The sequence below is a fragment of the Haliotis rufescens genome, unplaced genomic scaffold (genome assembly GCF_023055435.1).
Source record: "Haliotis rufescens isolate VD_foot unplaced genomic scaffold, xgHalRufe1.0.p SCAF_18, whole genome shotgun sequence".
NCBI lineage: Eukaryota > Metazoa > Mollusca > Gastropoda > Lepetellida > Haliotidae > Haliotis > Haliotis rufescens.
Window position 1 is genome coordinate 25,994,776 of NW_025963868.1, and position 24,783 is coordinate 26,019,558.

Here is a 24,783-nt window from a genome sequence, read left to right on the forward strand (position 1 = left end):
CTCATACGTCTTTGGCTCATCCAACAGATAAAATTATTTCACGAATGAAATATCATTAAGATTTATTATGTTTTTATTTATATCAAAACAATCCAAAATAAAATCAACTGCTAATAAATCAGTGTTGTAAGCGTACACATTTGTAAGTTATTTAATAACACCGTTCCAGTACATTAAGTTATTAAAACCTTCATAAAGTATAACATTATGTAATTGTCATCCTTTGATAAAATGAAATAAACTATCCCAAATCATATGAAAAGCAGAGCTCAAAGAAAAGGAAAGAATCGGGGGGAGGTTAACGGAACAGCCGTTGTCAAACAAGGCGTTGCTAGGAACACTTTTGAGCGGGTGCCCGGTTTTGTGTTTTGACGGGCCATTGAAAGAACATGCCTGAAAGGATTTTGTTGACAGAAAATGTGTCGAGATTTATATACCTTTGAGATTTTAACAATTCGCAGTTTATTGTTAGAGTAGAAGAATATAAATTGAAAGCCAGTTCAATCTAAAACCCGTAGCATCGATTGCTTTCGACTCTGCAATATCCTGCAATTCAAAAGCTAAAACGTGACTGTTTTATCAACGACAACATGTCTGGGAGCAAACCGTGTGCTATGGATACTTACGTTGAAGATTTCCCGGAGAATGTCAACGTTGCTGACCTTTGCGATTGTGGGTGTGTATCTGTTAAAGTTTTATTATTTTATGTTCTTGTTGATAATGTCTTTTAAATATTCGAAGGGGTGGTCGGGTAGCCTAGTGGTTAAAGCGTTCGCTCGTCAGGCCGAAGACCCGGGTTCGATTCCCGACATGGGTACAATGTGTGAAGCCCATTTCTGGTGTCCCCCGTCGTGATATTGCACACACACACACACACACCACACACACACATACACACACACACCACACACACACACACCACACACACACGCACACACACACGCACAGACACACACATACACACCACACACACACACACACACACACACGCACAGACACACACATACACACACACACCACACATACACACACACACACACACCACACACACACGCACACACACACACACACTGTGGGGTGACAGTCAATGCTAAACCTCCTGAAGCATCTCAATGAACAATAGGTTAGACTTACCAATTTTAAAGTTGCTTGTTGACAATGTCGGGCAGGTGAAGAGACGGAGGAAGATCATTTCACATCACATCATATCACACAGTGAAACATTGTTATTTTTTTACGTCGAATCCAATTTACTTTTAAATCGTTTAAGACGAAGTAAGTATATGGTTCAGGTGTATTCCTATCGGCACTTCTGAATGTCGAATGCCTCGAACTACGCGAAGTTCGCTTTGTGGAAGGTTCCTTTTTGACGTGTTGATGTTCATTTTAAAACTTTAATAAAATATTTCATTATGAATTCTCCTGCAAAGGAGTCAGAAAAGTATGTCTACCCGATATGTATGTGAATTTGTATTTTCTCATCTACGGTCTCCTAAATAACTGTTCGACCTTAGTAAGCTATTAAAAATATGTTTTTTCAGCGGGATGGGGTTTGGTGTGGTGGATTAACTCTGAATTATTACTTAACCCTGCAAGACGCCCTCAATGGAATCTTTCTGACTGCGGTGCGCAAAACAGCCATACACTTGAATAATCTTGAATATGATTAATATTTAACCCCCATTCATCATAAACTATTGTTGATATTCGCCCGAGTTACAAAACGCGTAGCTCTAACTCAAAGAATCTCTCAAATAACCATACTATATTTCCAAACATTTTCACCAGTAATATAACACACCCGTGAAGATCCGGGGCAGAATAGGTCTTCAGCAACCCATGCTGAGTGCGGCGATAAACAACAAACAAACAGTAATATAACACAACGTCAAAATCACGTTTCTTAGGCATTCAATCTACCAACAAACAACTATTGCCGATAAAAATGTTTTATTATCTGTTGGCTCCCGTGAACTGTTTTATTGCCTGTGAGGTTTATTGGTGATAAATTAGGGGAATTGTTTAATAGCCCGAGACGAAGGAACGTTAACCTTAGTACAGTAAACGTGTGTATATTTATATACACATTCCTTCAAGTTTTGTATACATGTCGGAGGGGCGGTCATGAACCCGGCTTGGCGCAACTACTTAGGCTGAGCGAAAGATATTTGAGTGGCATTATACAGCTTACGCCGCTTTTTACAATAGTCCAGCACTAGCGAGACGAGGGACTCGCGTAAGGATAGGTTATTCTTAAACCGACTTAAAAACAATTAAATGTGAAAAAATAAAAATGAAAAGCAGTGTTTTTTTTATTGTTCCGCCGACCAGAAAAAGCACAAAGTTAAATCAACAACTAATTTACTGTCGCTATCAATATAAATATATTAATTAAAATACTATAATTAAAACCTGTTGAAAATTTATCTTTAAAACTTCCGGGTCTGCTTTCTTCCATATCTACTTAACATTTAAGGTAATTAAACAAAAATATTTGAAGTCGGATTTTTTATTTGATTTTTTTTTTACCTACCTATCTGAATTTTCGGTTTAAAAATCCGTAAACCTTAAAAATAACCCTAGAATGTCCGGGCTAACGGGGTTAGCAACATCGTACCCCATTCGTCACCTCTCGCCCCTTTCCGTAATTCGGCTTGTCCCGGAATAACACGAGTTGGTCACGAATGCATCGTACCCATGTCGAGAAAGCGAATGCGCACACCGATAATGCCTTCACACCCTGTGTCCACACACATGGGGACCCGTGAAGATCCGGGGTAGAATAGGTCTTCAGCAACCCATGCTTGCCGTAAAAGGCGACTATGCTTGTCGTAAGAGGCGACTAACGGGATCGGGTGATCAGGCTCGCTGACTTGGTTGATGCATAACATCGAACCCAATTACGTGGATCGATGCTCATGATATTAATCAATGGATTTTCTGGTCGAGACTCGATTCTTTACAGACCGCCGTCACATAGCTGGAATACTGCTGAGTACGGAGTAAACAAAATAAATAAATAAATAATAATAATAAATAAATAAAACTACAGAAATAGCTGATTTAGTATCAGGTATGAAATTTATCTCCACAAAATCAACCACTGTTTGGATCTAGAGCAACACAGATTGCCTTTTGTGATCTAAGACGCTGTAATTGACTTTTCAGAGTAACGTCCCCCTGTCGTACCAGGATCCGCTGATCTTGGGTTTCAATCCGATCTTATTGGTTTGACACCACCATGCCAATGTTCGCGTGGTTTATCAAACGTTATCTGCAGGTGACTTGGATGAAAACAGTCGCCGAAACGCTGCAAACTTCATGTCCAAAACATAACTATAATATCCGTATCAAATACATCGCCATGGAAAAACCGGTTATTGTTTGCTTCATTTTAAGCCACCATCAAACTTGGGTGTTTACATTCTTTGCCCGACAGTAACATGAGATCGCATGACAAGTTCAATATGCCGATGTTGTTAAATCTGTCGTAAGGATTAAATCTGAGTGAGTCATCAAGCATATCGATGTCATTCAATTATTTGCTTTCTAAATACATATTGTATTGCTTTTCATAAATCAATATAGAAAAACATCTATTGAACTGTTGATACGACCCCTGCACGGCATGAAATAAAAACATTTATTTTAAATCAATTCGTCGTGACGTGCAATCGATTCCGTGGCGCTCTGTGGGTGTGTTTGTACAGTGTATTGGGGGTTTGATTGCCGGTATCGTGTGTCTACGTTTGATGTATAGTCAAGTTGAGGCGTAATCACTAGGTTCACAACATCAAGATAAATACATGTATTTTATTTACAGTGCTTCCTTTCATAGTCAATATATTATATTATACATCACTGACAAGAGGTCTATTTCGTCTCCTTGCAATCATATGTATATTGACTCTATCGGGGGTCGTATACCCGCACCTTCTCAATAAACCGAGTGCAGTTGACTCGTGGATCGTGGTTTTTTTGGAATGGCATTTAAAAGATTCCTTCGTTTTTTGTCACCGCCTCCGTGGTATGGTGGAAAGAGTGCCTGCCCAGACCGCCTTACTAGTTTGGTTCTAAATGAAAATCTGTGATATACTGAATAAATTTTTATATTAAAAATCAAAAAAATCTGTGATATGTTTTTTGAGACTCTACCTCTTCTAGTACCAGATTCAATCACTGGATTGTATGGTCCAGACTTGATTATTTAAAGTGTGAGTGAGTTTGTTGTTTAACGCCGCACTCAGCAATATTCCAGCTATATGACGGCGGTCTGTAAATAATCGACTCTGGACCAGACAATCCAGTGATTGACATCATGAGCATCGATCCACGCAATTGGGATCGATGACATGCATCAACCAATTTAGCGAGCCTGACCACCCGATCCCGTTAGTCGCCTCTTACGGATTATTTACAGACCGCCTTCATATAACTTCTTTGAGAGGCATTTAGCATATCGCTGGAATATTGCTGAATAAGGACGGATCCATCATTTTTTTTAAAAGGGAGGGGTCAAAAATATTAAAATCCTCTGTCAGATAATTTTACTGACTGCAACATACAACATTTGGTTTTCAAAAGGGGGGTGGGGGTCCGGATCCTTTGACCCCCTCCCCACCTCTGAATGTTGAGTACGGCGTTAAACATCAAACAGACCAAACCCCCACACTACCTCTACAATAACCAGGCTATTCAAACTGTAAAGCACCGTTATTCATATCAGTACTGACACGGCACGGTAACAATAACAGTACATTAACCGTTCTGATAAAGGTACGTACTGTTGGGTATACACTCTCAATAAAAATACATTCAATACGCATAGTGAATTAATCACCTCTAACACAGGACCTACGACGCCCAGATCTTGCAACCTTTCACCTGAACCGCCATATCAGTGTTCGCCTTATCTGAATGCATGCATGTTCACATAACCGAGGCTATTTGCTTTGAAATGTGCATTGTTGTTGCCCAGTGTAGCCCGGAAACTGAAACCTAATCCCAACTTTCATACAGCTGCCCCATGTCTAACCCACGGCCATTCAAGGTAATGTGTGTCGATTGAATAATGTTACTTGATCACAAAATAAGTTTATAGCTATATGCCACAACACGCCTAGGCTTATCTGTAATGAGATAAGCACCGTCCCCGGAGCGCCCATTGTGCGTTACCTACCAACCAAAACGTTTCTGACCCCTCGGGATTTTGACTCGCGTGTTACAGTATCGACGAGGTCGGAGCGATCTCAAAGGTAATTTATCCAGAAAATCACAACGTCGAAAATGGTTGAAAAAAATGTACATTTTATTGTTGGCATGCGTGCTTGTGAATTTGACGGGTTTTCTTTTTTAACCGGGGCAATTGGAGGGATTGATTTTCGTCTATTAGGATTACATAGCTATTGAAAGCAATGTTTGGAGGTTTGGATGTGAGATTATACTTGGAGATTAGTGCTTTAGCACATAAGGAGGGGATTATCTCGTTGGGTTGCTATGGCCAGTTCGGCTCTCGACGGAGACATGTTTCACGGCCATACAGATCCGTTTCCGCGAAGTAACTGGATAGGAAGACGGTAGTTCACGTTGGTCGTGTTCTCATAGAGTGAGTGAGTTCATATTTCACATCCCTCTTGCGACTGTCAGTCAGATAGCGACGACACAAACATTCATCAAAACTAGAAGGATAAGCAGTAAGGTAGCTTCGCAGATTCATCATGAAACAAACACGATCGGTAAAAGTCGCCGTTTGTCGCCTCTGACGACAAGCATTGGTTGCTGAATATCATTTCCTACCATTCTGGAATCACCCCGTGCATATGTAACATGCAATAGGGATACTGAAAATAACAACACTACTGAGTGAGTGAGTGAGTTCGTTTTAACGTCGCTCTGAACAGCACTTCAGTTATAGCGCGGCGTGACAACTTCATATTGGGGTGAGTGAGTATGGTTTTACGCCACTTTTAGCAATATTCCAGCAATATCACGGCGGGTGACACCACAAATGGGCTTCACACATTGTATCCATGTCGGGAATTGAACCCGGGTCTTCGGCGTGACGAGCGAACGCTTTAACCACTAGGCTACCCGACCGCCCCACTTCATATTGGAGTAAAGCCCGCAGTAAGTAATGCTTACCTGTTTGCCACTTTGGTGACCCCCCACCCCCCACGGGTATGGTTATGAAAAACGAAGGATCGGGATCCTGGCAACAAACGGGAGGCAACTCTGCTGCACGTGTCAGCTAAAATGTTGTGAAAACTGATGTAACAATGTCTTTAATAATGAAGACGAATACGATTTTAGCTGACACGCCGTGAATTATCTGAAGTACCGTTTAATGCGGCGTAAAACACATCTCACTCACTCTGATTGTTTCAAATGTGTATGATATTGTCGTAACGTTTGTTTGTTTGTTTGTTGTTTAACGCCGCACTCAGCAATATTCCAGTTGTATGACGGCGGTCTGAAAAATAATCGATACTGGACCAGACAATCCAGTGATTGACATCATGAGCATCGATCAACGCAATTGGGATACGATGTCATGCATCAACCAAGTCAGCGAGACTGACAATCCGATCCCGTTAGTCGCCTCTTACGACAAGCATAGTCGCCTATTGCAATCATGGGTTGCTGAAGACCTATTCTACCCCGTATCCTCACGGATTATTGTCGTGACGAACCAATGGAGCTTTGAGGTAAATGGCTAAAAAAATCATATATTTTTCCTGCAGTCGCCACAAGAGGATGGGACAACTCACAAAAACGACCCGACGCCGGGACAAGTTTCCAATGTCGGACTACCAAGCAACGTTCCAGGCAGTGCAACATCCCCGACCCCGCTCTTCCAAGCGCCCCCCTCCTAGCCCCCCACCGGAAAATGTCGGCAAGCCTATGTTCTTTGAGACGAACCAGCGATTCGAGTTCAGACGTCCGACCAATGTTGAGAGGGTGAAGCCTATTGTTCAGGTGGGTACATGTGTTTTAAAATTACAAGCAATAATCAGGGGAGAAGTTGTCATGTATGCAGAACGTAAACGATTGACCAGAAGAAACTCAAAATACAAACAAAGAGTTAAAGGCGATTAAAATGTTCATATTTATAGATCTGTAAATATTATATTTTAAAATATCTAAAACATTCCCGAAGCTATTTTTAAAAGTATTTATTAGGTTGATTTCATTTCCGGACTTTATTCTTCTTTTAACAAATCAATACAAAAATCAACGCCTTTAGAAAAGCAGCTTTTGTATACTGAAGCGAATGGGTGAGTGAGTTGGGTTTCACGCCGTGTCATGTGAAGGCGTGTCTGCTTGATGTTGGAAGAAAGCCCGAAGTCATGCAGGTGTCAGACGTTTACCACTTTGGTTAAACCCATGAGCACAGGTGACACGCCCTAGAGACGCCAGGGACGCCATTCTGCATAGCAAAATCGCTCTTGCTTCAGACGACTGGGCCACCTGTGCCCCTATACGTCTAGGACCCGTGAAGATTCCGGGGTAGAATAGGTCTTCAGCAACCCATGCTTGCCGTAAAAGGTGACTATGCTTGTCGTAAAAGGCGACTAACGGGATCGGGTGGTCAGGCTCGCTGACTTGGTTGATGTATGTCATCGATCCCAATTGCGTGGGTCGATGCTCATGATATTAATCACTGGATTGTCTGGTCCAGACTCGATTATTTACAGACCGCCGTCATATAGCTGGAATATTGCTGAGTGCGGCGTTCAACAACAAACAAACAAACAAAACTATACGTCTAGAATCTAGGTGACGTGGTTGTATTTCTACAGGAGGACAAGTATGAGCGTCTCGACATCCCGCTGGACGCTACGACGTCATACCAGAAGGACTTCATTCCCAAACAAGCGGAACCGGAAATACGGATCTACCCGAAGAGAGACAAGTTGAAAATGTCGTCTGCTAAGTTTGAGAGTTCAACTACCAACCAACAACACTACAAGCACTGGGTGCCCCAGCCAAGTGTGCCTTTCGGGGAGCTGCCCAGCTTTGCCGGTTAGATCATATACGTTATATCATTCTGTGTCAGTGATTGAGTGAGAGTGAGTTGGGTCTTATGCCGCTTTGAACAATATTCCTATTACATCACGGCTGTTAGCTTACTGTGGGAGGAACGCCTAAAGTGGTGCAGGTCTCAGACGTTTACCACTTTGGTGAAACCAACGAACACGGGTATGGTGCTGACAAACCTAGAAACATATTAGGAGTGAACCGGGATTCGAACCCATGATCATGGGTTTCTTGTGTGCTCAAGGAACGCTACGCCACAGAGCGAATTGTGGCGTCTTACAGAAGGAGAGTCATTCATGAACATTGGTTAATCGGGGACAGTAAACTGCATGTACGTGATTTGATAACCTCTGATTGACCAATAATTTACAAAGTCCAGGTGCAATAGCTTGTTAATTGTGTTCATGAATTTTTTTTTATTCATGATTCAGTCAATAAATGAACCTAATCAGCTTTAACGATGACTTCTCTGTGAGGCTGCTTACCAGAGTACCGAATCGAACGAGTTCAGTAGGTAAGGGGACCCGTGAAGATCCTGGGTAGAATAGGTCTTCAGCAACCCATGCTTGTCATAAAAGGCGATTATGCTTGTCACTCACGTGCATGAGTGACCTCAACTTGACCCAATTTCTTTAAACGTCCCTACGGATTTACCTCACTTGAAATGATTGTAATTATTTTATCAATGCGCCAGTAATAAGCGCTAATTATCACCCTTGAAATGGTCACGATTTTTGTGACTGGTGTCACCGTTCCCCGACAACACGTGACGTTTCTCATAATACCAATCTTGGATTTGTCTGACCCACTCTCGATTATGTACTTTTTTCCGTTTGTTGTCTGACCCACTCTCGATTATGTCTTTTTTCCGTTTTTTTTATACAGTGATAACCAGTGTCATGAGTTTAACACGTAGAACGAACCAGTTTCAGTGGCAAAGAGTGAGTGAGTGATTTGGGTTTAACGCCGCTTTGAACAGTATTCAAGTTATATCGCGGCGTGTCAGCTTAATGTGGGAGGAAAGCCCGAAGTGATGCAGGTATCAGACGTTTACCACTTCGGTGAAACCCACAAGCACGGGTATGGTGCTGACAAACCTTGAAACATAATCGGGGAGAACCGGGATTCGAACCCACAATCATAGGTTTCTGGCGTGCCCAAGGGACGCAACTTTGCATAGCGAATCGCGGCCCTTAGACGATTTGGCCACCACGTGGGTCATAATATTAATCTTGGGTTTGTCTGACCCAGTCTCGATTATGTACTTTTTTTCTGTTTGTAAACAGTGATAACCAGTGTCATGAGTTTAACACGTAGACCGAATCAGTTTCAATGGCAGAGAGATTAGTGATGTCAGTGATTTGGACGTCATGGTAACGATGCCATCACAATGGCTTGCAATGTATGGTAATGTAATTAATTGTAGCGATATCTCCTAGGACATATCACTTGACGCGTGTCACACGTGGAAGTCAGTTTTGGATGATATATATCCTTGCCTCCCCAGGATCTATCTTGTTCCCCGAGAAGGATCACCTGCCCGAGAGTACAACCAGGAACTCTTTCGTGGGGAGGTTTGCCCCTGCCGCCGAGCAGATCAAACCTGGCATCACCAACATCAAGATTGAAGGTTAGTGTTCATACGCCATATTAGTGGTGTAACGATACATCGAACTATCGATTGATTGCGATTGCTTGTCTCACGATAGTACACTATCGATTGCAACTTGAAAAAATTGATACTATTGGCGATAGTTTGTCTAACTATCGATAGTTTCGATAGTTAATTTGTTTGGTACATTTACTTTCTTAAAAAAACATAGAAACAACTCCTATGATCATCTAACCTCTGTCGTGCTTTCGTTTGGATTGCACTACTTTGTCTGCTTGATTTAGAGTTACGTCCCTTAGCTATTCGTCGCTAGGCAACATTGACAAGATGGCGGACGCCACATGTCAGTTTTTGTCAACTTTGATTCCTAATTGATATGTTGAATCGCATTTAGTCATTCAGTGAATGCCAATGTGACAATTAAAGAGTTTGACAGTTTGTATAGTCAAATACTAGTCATTCAATCACATTCATTCACATTGGTTCTAAAACACTGCAGTAACTTTTCAGACTTTACCAGTAACATGAAGTGAAAGTTTGTATTAAAATGTTTTTGAGAGGTCAATTTGGACTTGTTTTCTTCTCATTTCTTGTTTTCTTTACAAATAGTATCAGAAAGTTATAATTATGTTGATGGTGTCAGTCACAATGCTGAAATATATGCTTCTAAAGCCTGCTATAATTGCAAGTGAAAACTATCGCAATAGTATCGCAATAGTAGGGCCACTATCGCAATAGTATCGCAAAAGTTGTTTTAACTATCGCAATAGTATCGCAATAGTCAAAAATGCCTCAATAGTCACCCCTACGCCATATGCAGTCAATCTCATTAAAATCAGATCTTAGTTCTGGCTATCGCTAAACAAAGATCTGAGGACATCCCATTACGGGTCACGTTAGACCGACCTTGCGCGACCAATGACTGACCAATGAAAGGAATGACAAGAAGTCGACATTAGCCAATCAGAAGGCAGCTTTCTCGTGCTTTACGGCACTAATTTCAAATTGGCGACTACGCTTCGAAACATATTTTGACAAATTCTCGATTAAAAATTTGAAACCCGAAAAAAGAACATTCTGGAATAGCAAATGTATGGTCCAGATTGTATGGATTCAGTCGTTCAACCCGTAACTATCGTTCGGAATACCCCGTTTTAAAGTTTTCGAGGTTGCATGATTAGAAATCACATTCCCAGTGTCACTTTCATGATCTGGTAAGCGACGCTCTGATTGGTCGGATGAAAGGTCGTTCTGACGTGACCCCTAACGGGATGTCCTCAGATCTTAGTTTTAGCGGTAGCGAGAACTAAGATCTGATTTTAATGAGATTGGCTATACAGTGTGTGCGGTTGTTTCTGAGGTAAGTGTCAACGGGACACGTGATATAAAGTGTGCGTGGTTGTTTCTGAGGTAAGTGTCAACGGGACACACGTGATGTACAGTGTGCGTGGTTGTTTCTAAGGTAAGTGTCAACGGGACACGTGATATACAGTGTGCGTGGTTGTTTCTGAGGTTAGTGTCAACGGGTCACGTAATATACAGTGTGCGTGGTTGTTTATGAGGTTAGTGTCAACGGGACACGTGATATACAGTGTGCGTGGTTGTTTCTGAGGTTAGTGTCAACGGGACACGTAATATACAGTGTGCGTGGTTGTTTATGAGGTTAGTGTCAACGGGACACGTGATATACAGTGTGCGTGGTTGTTTCTGAGGTTAGTGTCAACGGGACACGTGATATACAGTGTGCGTGGTTGTTTCTGAGGTTAGTGTCAACGGGACACGTGATATACAGTGTGCGTGGTTGTTTCTGAGGTTATTGTCAACGGGACACGTGATATACAGTGTGCGTGGTTGTTTCTGAGGTAAGTGTCAACGGGACACGTGATATACAGTGTGCGTGGTTGTTTCTGAGGTTAGTGTCAACGGGACACGTGATATACAGTGTGCGTGGTTATTTCTGAGGTTAGTGTCAACAGGACACGTGATATACAGTGTGCGTGGTTGTTTCTGAGGTTATTGTCAAAGGGACACGTGATATACAGTGTGCGTGGTTGTTTCTGAGGTTAGTGTCAACGGGACACGTGATATACAGTGTGCGTGGTTGTTTCTGAGGTTAGTGTCAACGGGACACGTGATATACAGTGTGCGTGGTTGTTTCTGAGGTAAGTGTCAACGGAATACACGATATACAGTGTGCGTGGTTGTTTCTGAGGTTAGTGTTAACGGAACACGCGATATACAGTGTGCGTGGTTGTTTCTGAGGTAAGTGGCAACGGAACACGTGATATACAGTGTGCGTGGTTGTTTCTGAGGTTAGTGTCAACGGAATACACGCCATACACAGTGTGCGTGGTTGTTTCTGAGGTAAGTGGCAACGGAACACGTGATATACAGTGTGCGTGGTTGTTTCTGAGGTTAGTGTCAACGGAATACACGCGATATACAGTGTGCGTGTTTTCTGAGGTTAGTGTCAACGGAACACGCGATATAAAGTGTGCGTGGTTGTTTCTGAGGTAAGTGTCAATGGAATACACGCGATATACAGTGTGCGTGGTTGTTTCTGAGGTTAGTGTCAACGGAATACACGCGATATACAGTGTGCGTGGTTGTTTCTGAGGTTAGTGTCAACGGAATACACGCGATATACAGTGTGCGTGGTTGTTTCTGAGGTAAGTGTCAACGGAATACACGTGATATACAGTGTGCGTGGTTGTTTCTGAGGTAAGTGTCAACGGAATACACGTGATATACAGTGTGCGTGGTTGTTTCTGAGGTTAGTGTCAACGGAATACACGTGATATACAGTGTGCGTGGTTGTTTCTGAGGTAAGTGTCAACGGAATACACGTGATATACAGTGTGCGTGGTTGTTTCTGAGGTAAGTGTCAACGGAATACACGTGATATACAGTGTGCGTGGTTGTTTCTGAGGTAAGTGTCAACGGAATACACGTGATATACAGTGTGCGTGGTTGTTTCTGAGGTGTCAACGGAATACACGTGATATACAGTGTGCATGGTTGTTTCTGAGGTTAGTGTCAACGGAACAAGTGATATACAGTGTGCGTGGTTGTTTCTGAGGTTAGTGTCAACGGGACACGTGATATACAGAGTGCGTGGTTGTTTCTGAGGTAAGTGTCAACGGAATACACGTGATATACAGTGTGCGTGGTTGTTTCTGAGGTTAGTGTCAACGGAACACACGCGATATAAAGTGTGCGTGGTTGTTTCTGAGGTTAGTGTCAACGGAACACACGTGATATACAGAGTGCGTGGTTGTTTCTGAGGTAAGTGTCAATGGAATACACGCGATATACAGTGTGCGTGGTTGTTTCTGAGGTTAGTGTCAACGGAATACACGTGATATACAGTGTGCGTGGTTGTTTCTGAGGTAAGTGTCAACGGAACACACGTGATATACAGTGTGCGTGGTTGTTTCTGAGGTAAGTGTCAATGGAATACACGCGATATACAGTGTGCGTGGTTGTTTCTGAGGTTAGTGTCAACGGAATACACGTGATATACAGTGTGCGTGGTTGTTTCTGAGGTTAGTGTCAACGGAACACACGTGATATACAGTGTGCGTGGTTGTTTCTGAGGTAAGTGTCAACGGAATACACGTGATATACAGTGTGCGTGGTTGTTTCTGAGGTTAGTGTCAACGGAATACACGCGATATACAGTGTGCGTGGTTGTTTCTGAGGTGTCAACGGAACACACGTGATATACAGTGTGCGTGGTTGTTTCTGAGGTTAGTGTCAACGGAATACACGCGATATACAGTGTGCGTGGTTGTTTCTGAGGTGTCAACGGAACACACGTGATATACAGTGTGCGTGGTTGTTTCTGAGGTTAGTGTCAACGGAATATACGTGATATACAGTGTGCGTGGTTGTTTCTGAGGTTAGTGTCAACGGAATACACGCGATATACAGTGTGCGTGGTTGTTTCTGAGGTGTCAACGGAACACACGTGATATACAGTGTGCGTGGTTGTTTCTGAGGTTAGTGTCAACGGAATACACGTGATATACAGTGTGCGTGGTTGTTTCTGAGGTTAGTGTCAACGGAACACACGTGATATACAGTGTGCGTGGTTGTTTCTGAGGTAAGTGTCAACGGAACACACGTGATATACAGTGTGCGTGGTTGTTTCTGAGGTGTCAACGGAATACACGCGATATACAGTGTGCGTGGTTGTTTCTGAGGTGTCAACGGAACACACGTGATATACAGTGTGCGTGGTTGTTTCTGAGGTGTCAACGGAATACACGTGATATACAGTGTGCGTGGTTGTTTCTGAGGTGTCAACGGAACACACGTGATATACAGTGTGCGTGGTTGTTTCTGAGGTTAGTGTCAACGGAATACACGTGATATACAGTGTGCGTGGTTGTTTCTGAGGTGTCAACGGAATACACGTGATATACAGTGTGCGTGGTTGTTTCTGAGGTTAGTGTCAACGGAATACACGTGATATACAGTGTGCGTGGTTGTTTCTGAGGTGTCAACGGAACACACGTGATATACAGTGTGCGTGGTTGTTTCTGAGGTTAGTGTCAACGGAATACACGTGATATACAGTGTGCGTGGTTGTTTCTGAGGTGTCAACGGAATACACGTGATATACAGTGTGCGTGGTTGTTTCTGAGGTGTCAACGGAATACACGTGATATACAGTGTGCGTGGTTGTTTCTGAGGTAAGTGTCAACGGAATACACGTGATATACAGTGTGCGTGGTTGTTTCTGAGGTTAGTGTCAACGGAATACACGCGATATACAGTGTGCGTGGTTGTTTCTGAGGTGTCAACGGAACACACGTGATATACAGTGTGCGTGGTTGTTTCTGAGGTGTCAACGGAACACACGTGATATACAGTGTGCGTGGTTGTTTCTGTGGTAAGTGTCAACGGAATACACGTGATATACAGTGTGCGTGGTTGTTTCTGAGGTTAGTGTCAACGGAATACACGCGATATACAGTGTGCGTGGTTGTTTCTGAGGTGTCAACGGAACACACGTGATATACAGTGTGCGTGGTTGTTTCTGAGGTGTCAACGGAATACACGTGATATACAGTGTGCGTGGTTGTTTCTGAGGTAAGTGTCAACGGAATACACGTGATATACAGTGTGCGTGGTTGTTTCTGAGGTGTCAACGGAATACACGTGATATACAGTGTGCGTGGTTGTTTCTGAGGTGTCAACGGAACACACGTGATATACAGTGTGCGTGGTTGTTTCTGAGGTGTCAACGGAATACACGTGATATACAGTGTGCGTGGTTGTTTCTGAGGTAAGTGTCAACGGAATACACGTGATATACAGTGTGCGTGGTTGTTTCTGAGGTGTCAACGGAACACACGTGATATACAGTGTGCGTGGTTGTTTCTGAGGTGTCAACGGAATACACATGATATACAGTGTGCGTGGTTGTTTCTGAGGTTAGTGTCAACGGAACACACGTGATATACAGTGTGCGTGGTTGTTTCTGAGGTGTCAACGGAACACACGTGATATACAGTGTGCGTGGTTGTTTCTGAGGTGTCAACGGAATACACGTGATATACAGTGTGCGTGGTTGTTTCTGAGGTTAGTGTCAACGGAACACACGTGATATACAGTGTGCGTGGTTGTTTCTGAGGTTAGTGTCAACGGTATATACATGATATACAGTTTGACCATGATGTCAATCACTGGATTGTCTGGTACAGACTCGATTATTTACAGACCGCCGTCATATAACTGGAATATTGCTGAGTGCGGCATTAAACAACAAACAGCCAAACACATAAATGTCACTCGCACTCAATGTCGTGCAAAGTGTATTTTGAATATCCCCTGTTCAACTGTAGCTGACATTATAGGATCCGAGTACTCCCAGATCCGTCGTTTAGATAACATGACGGACGATAACATACCTGTGTATTCATAACAGAAAATAGGTACGTGCTTTGATGTAGAGTAAAAGGAAAAGATATACAAACTTCCACGCTTGGATCACGGGCGCTGCCAGGTTGTCAAGTGATAGTCACGTGATAAGAACCAATATAGATGTTTAACACTAGCAGTCGAGATGTCCAGTGGATCGAATCGAATGGAGTGATTGTTAATGAATATACATTATGTATAAAATGATTTCCACAGATATCTTTGTTGTTGTACAGTTAAACGCCGTTGTGTCGAACTTGGATATGTCGAACTGACGCCTGTCTCGAAGTATCAGCTTGGCCCATGCGTATGCCTCCTTTATTCATCAATTTCAGTTGTGTCGAACCTTGGAAAACTCGAAGTATTTAACTTCGACTCAACAGTGTTTGACTGTATTTCATTAAATTGTAATAATATTAAATCCATTATGACGTCATAAAAATTCAACATATGTCTCTGTTGCAGGCGACATGTCATTCGACACAACTCACAACAGGACATTTCAGAACATAACCGGAGATCACCGAGTCAAGCCGATCACAAACAAGCCCGACCTACCGCTTCATCGCAGGGAGCGGTTTAACGGGGAGTCGCAGTCTAAACGGGACTTCCCCGGCTACATGTCTGGGCAACCGCTTCCGCCGAAACCAGCCGAGCCGGCTCCCGCTACCATCGACCTGCGATTTGATAACAGGTGAGTCGACCTGATGGTTGAGAGAAAAAAAATGAGATGACTGACCTCAAGGCCGAAGTTGACTTTTTTTAACAGGGGGGGGGAACTGCCCTGCCGACTTGCTACAGCACTGGACCTGAATATATCGGTGACAGCAAAGCCTTATTAAACTGGTCGGTTGCCAATGGCCATCCGTCAAATTCGACAGGGTTGCGTCCCCTTGGCGTGCCAGGATCATATGATCGAAGAATTTAGTCACAGATTCTCCCTGATTATAATATACGTAATTGATTTGACAGCACCATTCAGGACCTGTATTACTTTGGAGTTTCCTCGCGGTGATGGAACTGAAATACTGTTCAAATCGCCGATACACTAATCACTCACTTACTCCAATTTATTTCCTTTAGCAGGAGGAATTTTCAGACAGAGCAAAGGTCAACGTTCAAAGGCCACGACGTGGTCCAGCATCCAGCTCCCATCACCTGCAAGAAGGACGATGAAACATACGTCCCCTCCGCCATGAAGTTCGAGGCGGAGAGTTCGCAGAGGGTGAGATGATGTCTTTATTACACTATTTGTTTTATTTGTTTTTGTTTAACGCCGCACTCAGTAATATTCAAGCTACATGGCGGCGGTCTGTAAATAATCGCGTCTGGACCAGATGGGCCCGTGATTTACATCATGCGCATCGATCCACGCAATTGGGATGCGATGACATGCATCAACCTGCGAACCTGACCACCCGATCCCGTTAGTCGCCTCTTACAACAAGCATAGTCGCCTGTTACGGCAAGCATGGGTTGCTGAAGACCTATTCTACCCCGGATCTTCACGGGGTTTATTGTACACGGTAGTGCGACAGTCTGTTGTATAACGGTGGCCTGTAAATAATCATGTCTGCACCAAACCAATGAGCAATACTATGTTAAGCGTTGCGATCAAACAAGCCACCGATCAATTAAGCATAGCAGAGGTAACTGGGGATCATTTCCAATCTACACTCCCTACCGGATACAAATCAATTTCTTCTCTTTTACAAGTCGATACCCGATCAATTTAGTCGCCTTTCAATCCCTATCAATACATGGTACTTCGTTTTCCCCGCGTGCGTGTGTGTGGCTGCTTGTAAATGTGAAGGGTTTTGTTTGTTTGTTTGTTGTTTATCGCCGCACTCAGCAATATTCCAGCTTTATGACGGCGGTCTGTAAATAATCGAGTCTCGACCAGACAATCCAGTGATTGATATCATGAGCATCGATCCACGCAAATGGGATACGATGACATGCATCAACCAAGTCAGCGAGCCTGACCACCCGATCCCGTTAGTCGCCTCTTATGACAAGCATAGTCGCCTTTTACGGCAAGCATGGGTTGCTGAAGGCCTTTTCTACCCCGGATCTTCACGGGTCGTGTTTGAAGGGCTGGTGAATTGTTCCATTGTTGTGTTAGGGTATGCAGACCGTGGTTTCAAATCTTTGTCCTAACATTGATACTTGTCATCATTCACAGAGGGATTTCCGACCAATTGACGTATCTCAAAACATGGCACCCAAAGCAGTGGCCCCAGTAACCAAGCTCCACACATCGCCAGATATCAAGTTTGACGGTAGAACCAGTAACAAGGAGTTCTTCAGAGACTGGGGCGTGGCACCCAGAGTCAGATACGGCGACTTCCACGAGAACCGACCCTACATCGCCCCTGTTGTCAGATTTGAGGGGGAAAGTGTCACCAAATCCACATACGTCCCCAAATACGCCGACCCTGTTCAGAGCTTCAAACCGGATGGAGTAGCCAAGGCCACGCAGCCGCAGACGAAGCATTCAATGGACTATTCCACCGCCTACAGTGAGACATTCCAGCCGAAGAGGATGCCGTTATGCAAGGCGCAGGCATATCTTCTACAACAGGAACTCAAGAGACGAAACGTGGCAGTTGAAAATCATGAAGCGGCGAATTCGTTAGTGTTTGCAAAGTAACTTGTCACGAAATTGAGATTATTTTTGTATATTATGTTTCGAGACTTCGCTAATCCAATTAAACCTAATCCCGATATGGCTTATCGTGACGTTTTTAATCCGATAACCTCTTCATCAATACGTGTCGGAGATTAATTAATTGATACTAGTAAATAAATTGTGTGACAGCATGCGCGTAGAAACACGCCAATACGATTAAGATTTATAACCGGATACAGGTTTGGCGAGTTTGTTTATTGACGTTTTTGTGTCGTTTTACTTTGAGATTATTACACAATGTCAGAGCATATCTGTGATTTTAGTCATGTGTGGCTTCCATCTCGGCTTGAAAACAATACTGATTCAGAATGACGTCACTGCTAGTATCATATTATCTTGGGTTCGAATCCAAGGTTTGCGCTGATCAAACACGTGCTCATGGGTTACAAAAAACCCGTCAAAATTCACATGACTTCCGGCTTTCCTCCCACATCAAACTGAAATGCTGTGATATAACTGAAACACTGTTAAATGCGGCGTTAACCAAAGTTGGGTTTAACGCCGCTTTGAACAGTATTGCAGTTATATCACGGCGTGTCAGCTTGATTTCGGAGTAAAGCACGAAGTGTTGCAGGTGTCAGACGTTTACTACTTTGGTGAAACCCACGAGCACGGGGATGGTGCTGATTAACCTAGAACATAATTGGGGCGACGCTCCCTCAAGACGTTATCCTGTCCTAAGGACCGGCTACACAAAGCGACCTCAACGCTAGGACCGCCTTAGCGCTCAGGCGATCGTAACTCCCATATTTCAACATTCTTACGACAGCCGTAGCGCTCATCGCTTTGTGGTTTAAAGTATTATTCAGATTTCCAATACAGGTTACAAAATATTCACTCAGCAGTGACTGGGTACCCGGTAGAATGAGATGGTAATGTGAGTGTTAGCTTTGTAACGCCTCACATGCAGCTCCGGTTGTATACATCCCCGGGAGCTGAGAATGAAACATCGAGTGAGCACGGATCCATTGGCCGGACTATTATTTTCTTACTGCCATGGGACGTTGCTTAACGTATGTAATTTTTCAGGGTAAAGCCTCCGAATTTGCGTCGGTGATTATATCTATGAGGACAGGGTTGAGAATACTTGCCAGTTTCTCTGTTTCGAATGCCAAAGCATGCTCAAGCTGATTTTTGCCTTGTTACTTCTACTGATCAAATCTGTGATAATTTTTGTGATTTAATTTGCATTGATATATTCCTGTGTGAGATTATGTTGACGTAACCTTTTATTTCGTTCGCTCATATATCGATTCTTAACTTTGTGATATACAGAACACGAGTGACGGTATATTAGTCGGACATAAGTATTTTCTACCACGTGAAGCACACGTGATTAAACAACGACCTCTTACTGGCCCAAAGTCTCAATTTAGATGTGTTTAAATAGACACAATCGCCCGCTTTGTCGTTGTATATATTTAACTTTATAATTACATTTTCATATCATTGACATTTGTGGTCTGTATTCGCCTGACAGTTTGTTATTTTTATTGTGTAAGCATATCTACGATTTTTTTTTCGTTTTAGCCGTCCACGTCTCATTTATAAAACCGTCATAAACCGTAATTGAATTCTCATTTTGAATGTGCATTTAAAAGTCATCACATCACGAGCAATACTCACTTACCATCAAACTTATGGTAGTGACGCGTTTGAGAAACGTGGGCACGAAAGCATGCCACGTGCGATCTCAATAACTGCACATACAGTCTTCATTTGCACGCAGGGCACGTGCGCAGTATACACACGTGATAACCACTTGCACGCTACTGTTTCGCTCACAGCAGCACTCAAACGGTGACTGTTTCTTTGTCCAAGGCTTCAGTCGCGGTCGTATTCATTTGTTCAACCCACGAGTGAGTGAGTGTGGTTTTACGCCGCTTTTAGCAATATTCCACCAATATCACGGCGGGGGACACCAGAAATGGGCTTAACACATTGTACACATGTCGGGATTCGAACCTGGGTTTTAGGCGTGACGAGCGAACACTTTAACCGCCCTCAACCCACGAAACTCACTCAAGCATACCGTAAAATCGAACACGTACACCTGTTATGCCAATGTATTTCCATAAACCCTGGAATATACCACTCAACATTTGTTAGGGATATTTATACTATTTGATTATCTCTATAAAAAATGGAGCAGTATGCTTTGAAAATATCCCCCATTCATGTTCATTGTGGTCACAACTCTCCTCATCCCATCTGTGTGTAGCGGTAAGTTCCAGTAAGGGGGCACGGGTGGCCCAGTCGTCTAAGAGCCGCGATTCGCTGTGCAGAGTTGCGTCCCTTGGGCACGCCAGAAACCTATGATTGTGGGTTCGAATCTTGGTTCGCCCCGATTATGTTTCTAGATTTGTCAGCACCATAAACGTGCTCTTGGGTTTCACCGAAGTGATGACAACATGGGTTGTGACATATTTTCGATACTGAGTTCGGAGTTGTTGTTTCCAAATGGTAAACAAATTGTCACGAAAAGCAGCCCCTCTCCTAAAGTTGTAGTTTTTCAATTTCGTTTTCGACAAGTTTTTATTAATTTGTGTATTTTAGACTTCACGTGAACCACTCTTATTCCTTTTTAGTCCATTCATAACAGACACTTTCGAATGTTAAACGCAGACTCGCTGAATTGATTGATGCATGTCATCGTATCCCAATTGCGTTGATCGATGCTCATGATATTAGTCACTGGATTATCTGGTCCAGACTAGATTTTTTACAGACTGGAATATTGCTGAGTATGACGTTAAACAACAAACAACAATGTTAAACGAAACAGCTTTACAACGTCATCGCAAGTGTGAATAACATGTTGATATGAATAAACGTCTGTCGTGTTTATTAAACTCAGTTTATAATAGGGATGGCACTTTTCATATGCTTTCCAGTTTCAAGTCGCATGTGTTTTCAATCATGTTGTTGTGTTCTTCATCTGTAATGGTTATGTGTGGTGCTCGTATATTTTTAAATTTGTAATACAACCAGGTCAGTATTTCGTTGCCACTGAACATTTTTATAAGTTATTCTGAAAAGACTTATCCACGTTTAAAAAATATAAAGGTAACACTATATACATTTAGTACTCCAAATCAATATTTTATTTCTGTTTGCTAGTATCACATTATTAATAACTCAGAAATGCTTTTCAATTTTTTGCATGCAAAAGTATTTGCTATATATCATTTTGTTATCATTTTTGTGTTTTGCTGTGTCTTCGCCATTTTGTACCAATCTTTTTTTACAAAATAAATATATATGACGTAATGTGTGCAAATCGCACTGTCTCAGAAGTGATTATTGTACAAACTGTTTTTCAAACGTTGTTGTTATTTTGTTTGAAATAAAGGTGTTTGGGTTTAATTTTTTCATTGTGCATTTGTTAGGATAACCAGTGACTGTATGTATGTAGGTACATGCAAACCTGTCATAGTTTTAATGCTTAAACATTGTACAAGTCATAGTATTCTTATTTCACGGGGGCACGGGTGGCCCAGTCGTCTAAGGCGCCGGGATTCGCTGTGCAGAGTTGCGTCCCTTGGGCACGCCAGAAACATATGATTGTGGGTTTTGAATCCCGGTTCGCCCCGATTATGTTTCTAGGTTTGTCAGCACCATACCCGTGCTCGTGAGTTTCACCGAAGTGGTAAACGTAAGGCCCCTTTCTGGTGTCCCCTGCAGTGATGTAATATTGTCAACAGGGACACTATATATTTTCATTTCAGATCCGGGTTAGTATAGGCCTTGAGCAAACCATGCTTGTCGTAAAAGGCGACTATGCTCGTTTTAAGAGGCGACTGACAAGATCGGGTGGTCAGGATCGCTGACATGGTTGATGCATGTCATCGTATCCCAGTTGCGTGGATCGATGCTCATGATATCAATCACTGGATTGTCTGGTCCAGACTCAATTATTAACAGACCACCATCTTATAGCTGGAATATAGCTGAATGAACTAACCAACCAACCAACCAACCAACCAACAAACGAGGTACGTGTGGACATTCGGAGAAAAGCTTGTTATCGGTTACGGAAAGATGCGAGTGGTGACGATTTTCTGGGACACGGGATCCTCGCGAGACGGAGATCACCGATGACCCTCGCGAAGATCCGGGTTAGAATTGGTCTTTGGCAACCCATGCTTGTCGTAGGAGGCGACTAACGGGATCGGTTGGATTTCCCGACCCAAAATCGATTATTTTCAGACCGCCGTCATGTAGCTGGAATGTGCGGCGTTAAATAACAAACAAACAAACAAACAAACAGACAGACAAATCATCTGATGGAATTCAAAGTTTCATGTTTCACTACCGAAACCCACCGACAATCAGAGCCAAAAAATAACACACACGAAGGTGCATGTATTACCAAGCGAACATCCCTGTGACATTAGAGAAAGAATCCATGGCCTGGTGCTGCATTTGGGGAATAAGAAACGCCCGATGCCGTTGGTCGTCTCTTACGACAAGCTTTTCGTTTTTTACGGCAAGCTTGTGTGTGTGGGTGCGTGCGTGTGGGTGTGGGTGCGTGCACGTGTGCGTGCGTGTGGGTTTGCTTTCCCACCTGCCACGACGTGATAGAACTGGAATACTGTTAAAAGCGGCGGCAAACACAACCCATTCACTGTCAGTGACATAAACACACCTGCTACGACTTTACAGGCCAAAAGGCATGGGCAAATTCGCGTTAACAATTAGCTGAATTCACTAGAGATTGCTGCAGAGCATTTGAGAATTTGGTACACTCTGTTAAAAGGAACAGTTCTTAATAATTTTACCAACAGTTATCCAGAAACATCTTCCAAGATATGTTATCATGTCAACAATGACAAACAAATTCCTTGTATGGACAACATTGCCATAGTTTTGCTCAATTCTCATATTGTTTCTCATATTGTTTCTATATGTTATGATACACTTGTTTTGAAATAAAATCGTTATAATGTACCTCCTTTGTATGTTGAATGTACCTGTGTTTTTTAATTGTCGTTTATTGTGCATGTATTTTGTAGTTTGTGATAGTGTAATATTGTCACTGTTTCTTCAAGGAATGTTCCGCAATATTTATCTCATCTAAAACATCTTTGTTGTATGATAGTTTCTTACAGTTGTGTACGGTTGGCCCAGTCGACGAAGGCGCTGCAATTCGCTATGCAGAGTTATCTCCCTTGGGCACGCCAGAAACCTATGACAGTGTGTTTGAATCCCGGTTCGCCCTGATTTTGTTGTCAGCACAAAACCCTTGCTCGTTGGCTTCACCAAAGTAGTGAACGTCTAAGACCTGCATCACTTAGCACTTTCCTCCCACATCAAGCTGACACGGAATACTATTCAAAATGGCGTTAAACCCAACTCCCTCACTCACTCTTGTGTACAGTTCCGTTTGGTTAACTGGGTTTGTGTTGTGATTGCTTCCGGTTTAGATTTGAGGTATGTTTAGAAGAATGTTACTATGTTCAACCCAAACATCGTGAAGATATCATGCAACAGTAAATAATGGCAAACTACAGACCAACCTGTTGATTTCCCATGTATCCAGAAGCAAAGAACATATACGGGTGTATCATCTCTGCCGGGAGTTAAAAAAAACTGTCAAAGCAATAAACCACGCAGAACCGTAAACCGCCGAATGAAACGGTATGAATCATACATTACAAACGGTGAACTATTTGAAACAATACTGTGCTAAACTATGCACAGCAAGCGCCATACATGTGATTATGAGGACAACTAATTACAAATTTCTCATACAACCCCGTTGTTTAACATGTGTTGTTTATTGAACAAAGTCATACTTTATAGAAGCCTGGGCCTAGATTTTGAAACAATCTTAGCCCTAAGATTATCGTAAAGTTATCGTAAGGAAATCGTAGGCTATCGTAGCCTATTTTCGAAACTATCGTAGCCCTCAGATATCTTAAGTTTGTCGTAAATCTAAGATAGCCCTATACCTGTCGTAAGTTTATTTTATCTTCATCCAAGATGGCGGCATACTTTTCCATAGATATTTTGCCAAACAATAAGTCTGCTTTACGTTCAAACATTGACATTTCATTTGGTAAAACTGAGTGATTCAAATTGACACTTCAAAAACAAAAAGAACGCATCATGGATTTCGCGTCAAAAATTTTCTCAATCGCGAAGGCGATCCACATAACTGTGGAGTCGATAGCTTACAATATATTTCTATCCGAGTCCATGCAGAAGAAGTGTGAAACAACATACCTTTTCGATAATTTGGGAGGGATAAAAAGGGAAGGTGTCGGCAGGCTACAGTAATGACCGTGACCTCATTGATAACTCAGGGGGAGCTAATCTTAGTTCAAACTCTTTCTGAGAGTGGTTTCCCTTTGTACTCGCCCGGGACACCTTGCTCAATGGTACAGTTTTCATAAAGCGCAGAGTTCCGCTGTTATATTTTCTGGATCGCATTTGTGTCAATGCTTTAGTCTTTATTTTCGCATTTGATAAAATTATATCAATCTACATATGTAAAAATAACCATAAAGGT

The 24,783-nt window shown here is 42.6% G+C and overlaps 1 protein-coding gene across 3 annotated transcripts; it reads left to right on the plus strand.

The window, feature by feature from the left end:
• The first annotated feature begins 337 nt into the window (after window positions 1–337).
• On the plus strand, window positions 338–21,635 carry LOC124132954 (stabilizer of axonemal microtubules 2-like). Of its 3 annotated transcripts, none has more exons than XM_046497137.2 (7): window positions 338–676; window positions 6,741–6,975; window positions 7,800–8,022; window positions 9,545–9,667; window positions 16,043–16,271; window positions 16,664–16,802; window positions 17,763–21,635. In XM_046497137.2, the coding sequence occupies exons 1-7, from the start codon at window positions 591–593 to the stop codon at window positions 18,228–18,230; spliced, it is 1,503 nt and encodes a 500-aa protein (XP_046353093.2). In that variant the 5' UTR covers window positions 338–590; the 3' UTR covers window positions 18,231–21,635. The 3 variants fall into 3 exon arrangements, with proteins under 3 accessions (XP_046353093.2, XP_046353092.2, XP_046353094.2); XM_046497136.2 differs by having other exon boundaries at window positions 339–676; window positions 16,661–16,802; XM_046497138.2 differs by lacking the exon at window positions 338–676 and adding an exon at window positions 5,495–5,605 and having other exon boundaries at window positions 16,661–16,802.
• The last annotated feature ends 3,148 nt before the right edge of the window (window positions 21,636–24,783 follow it).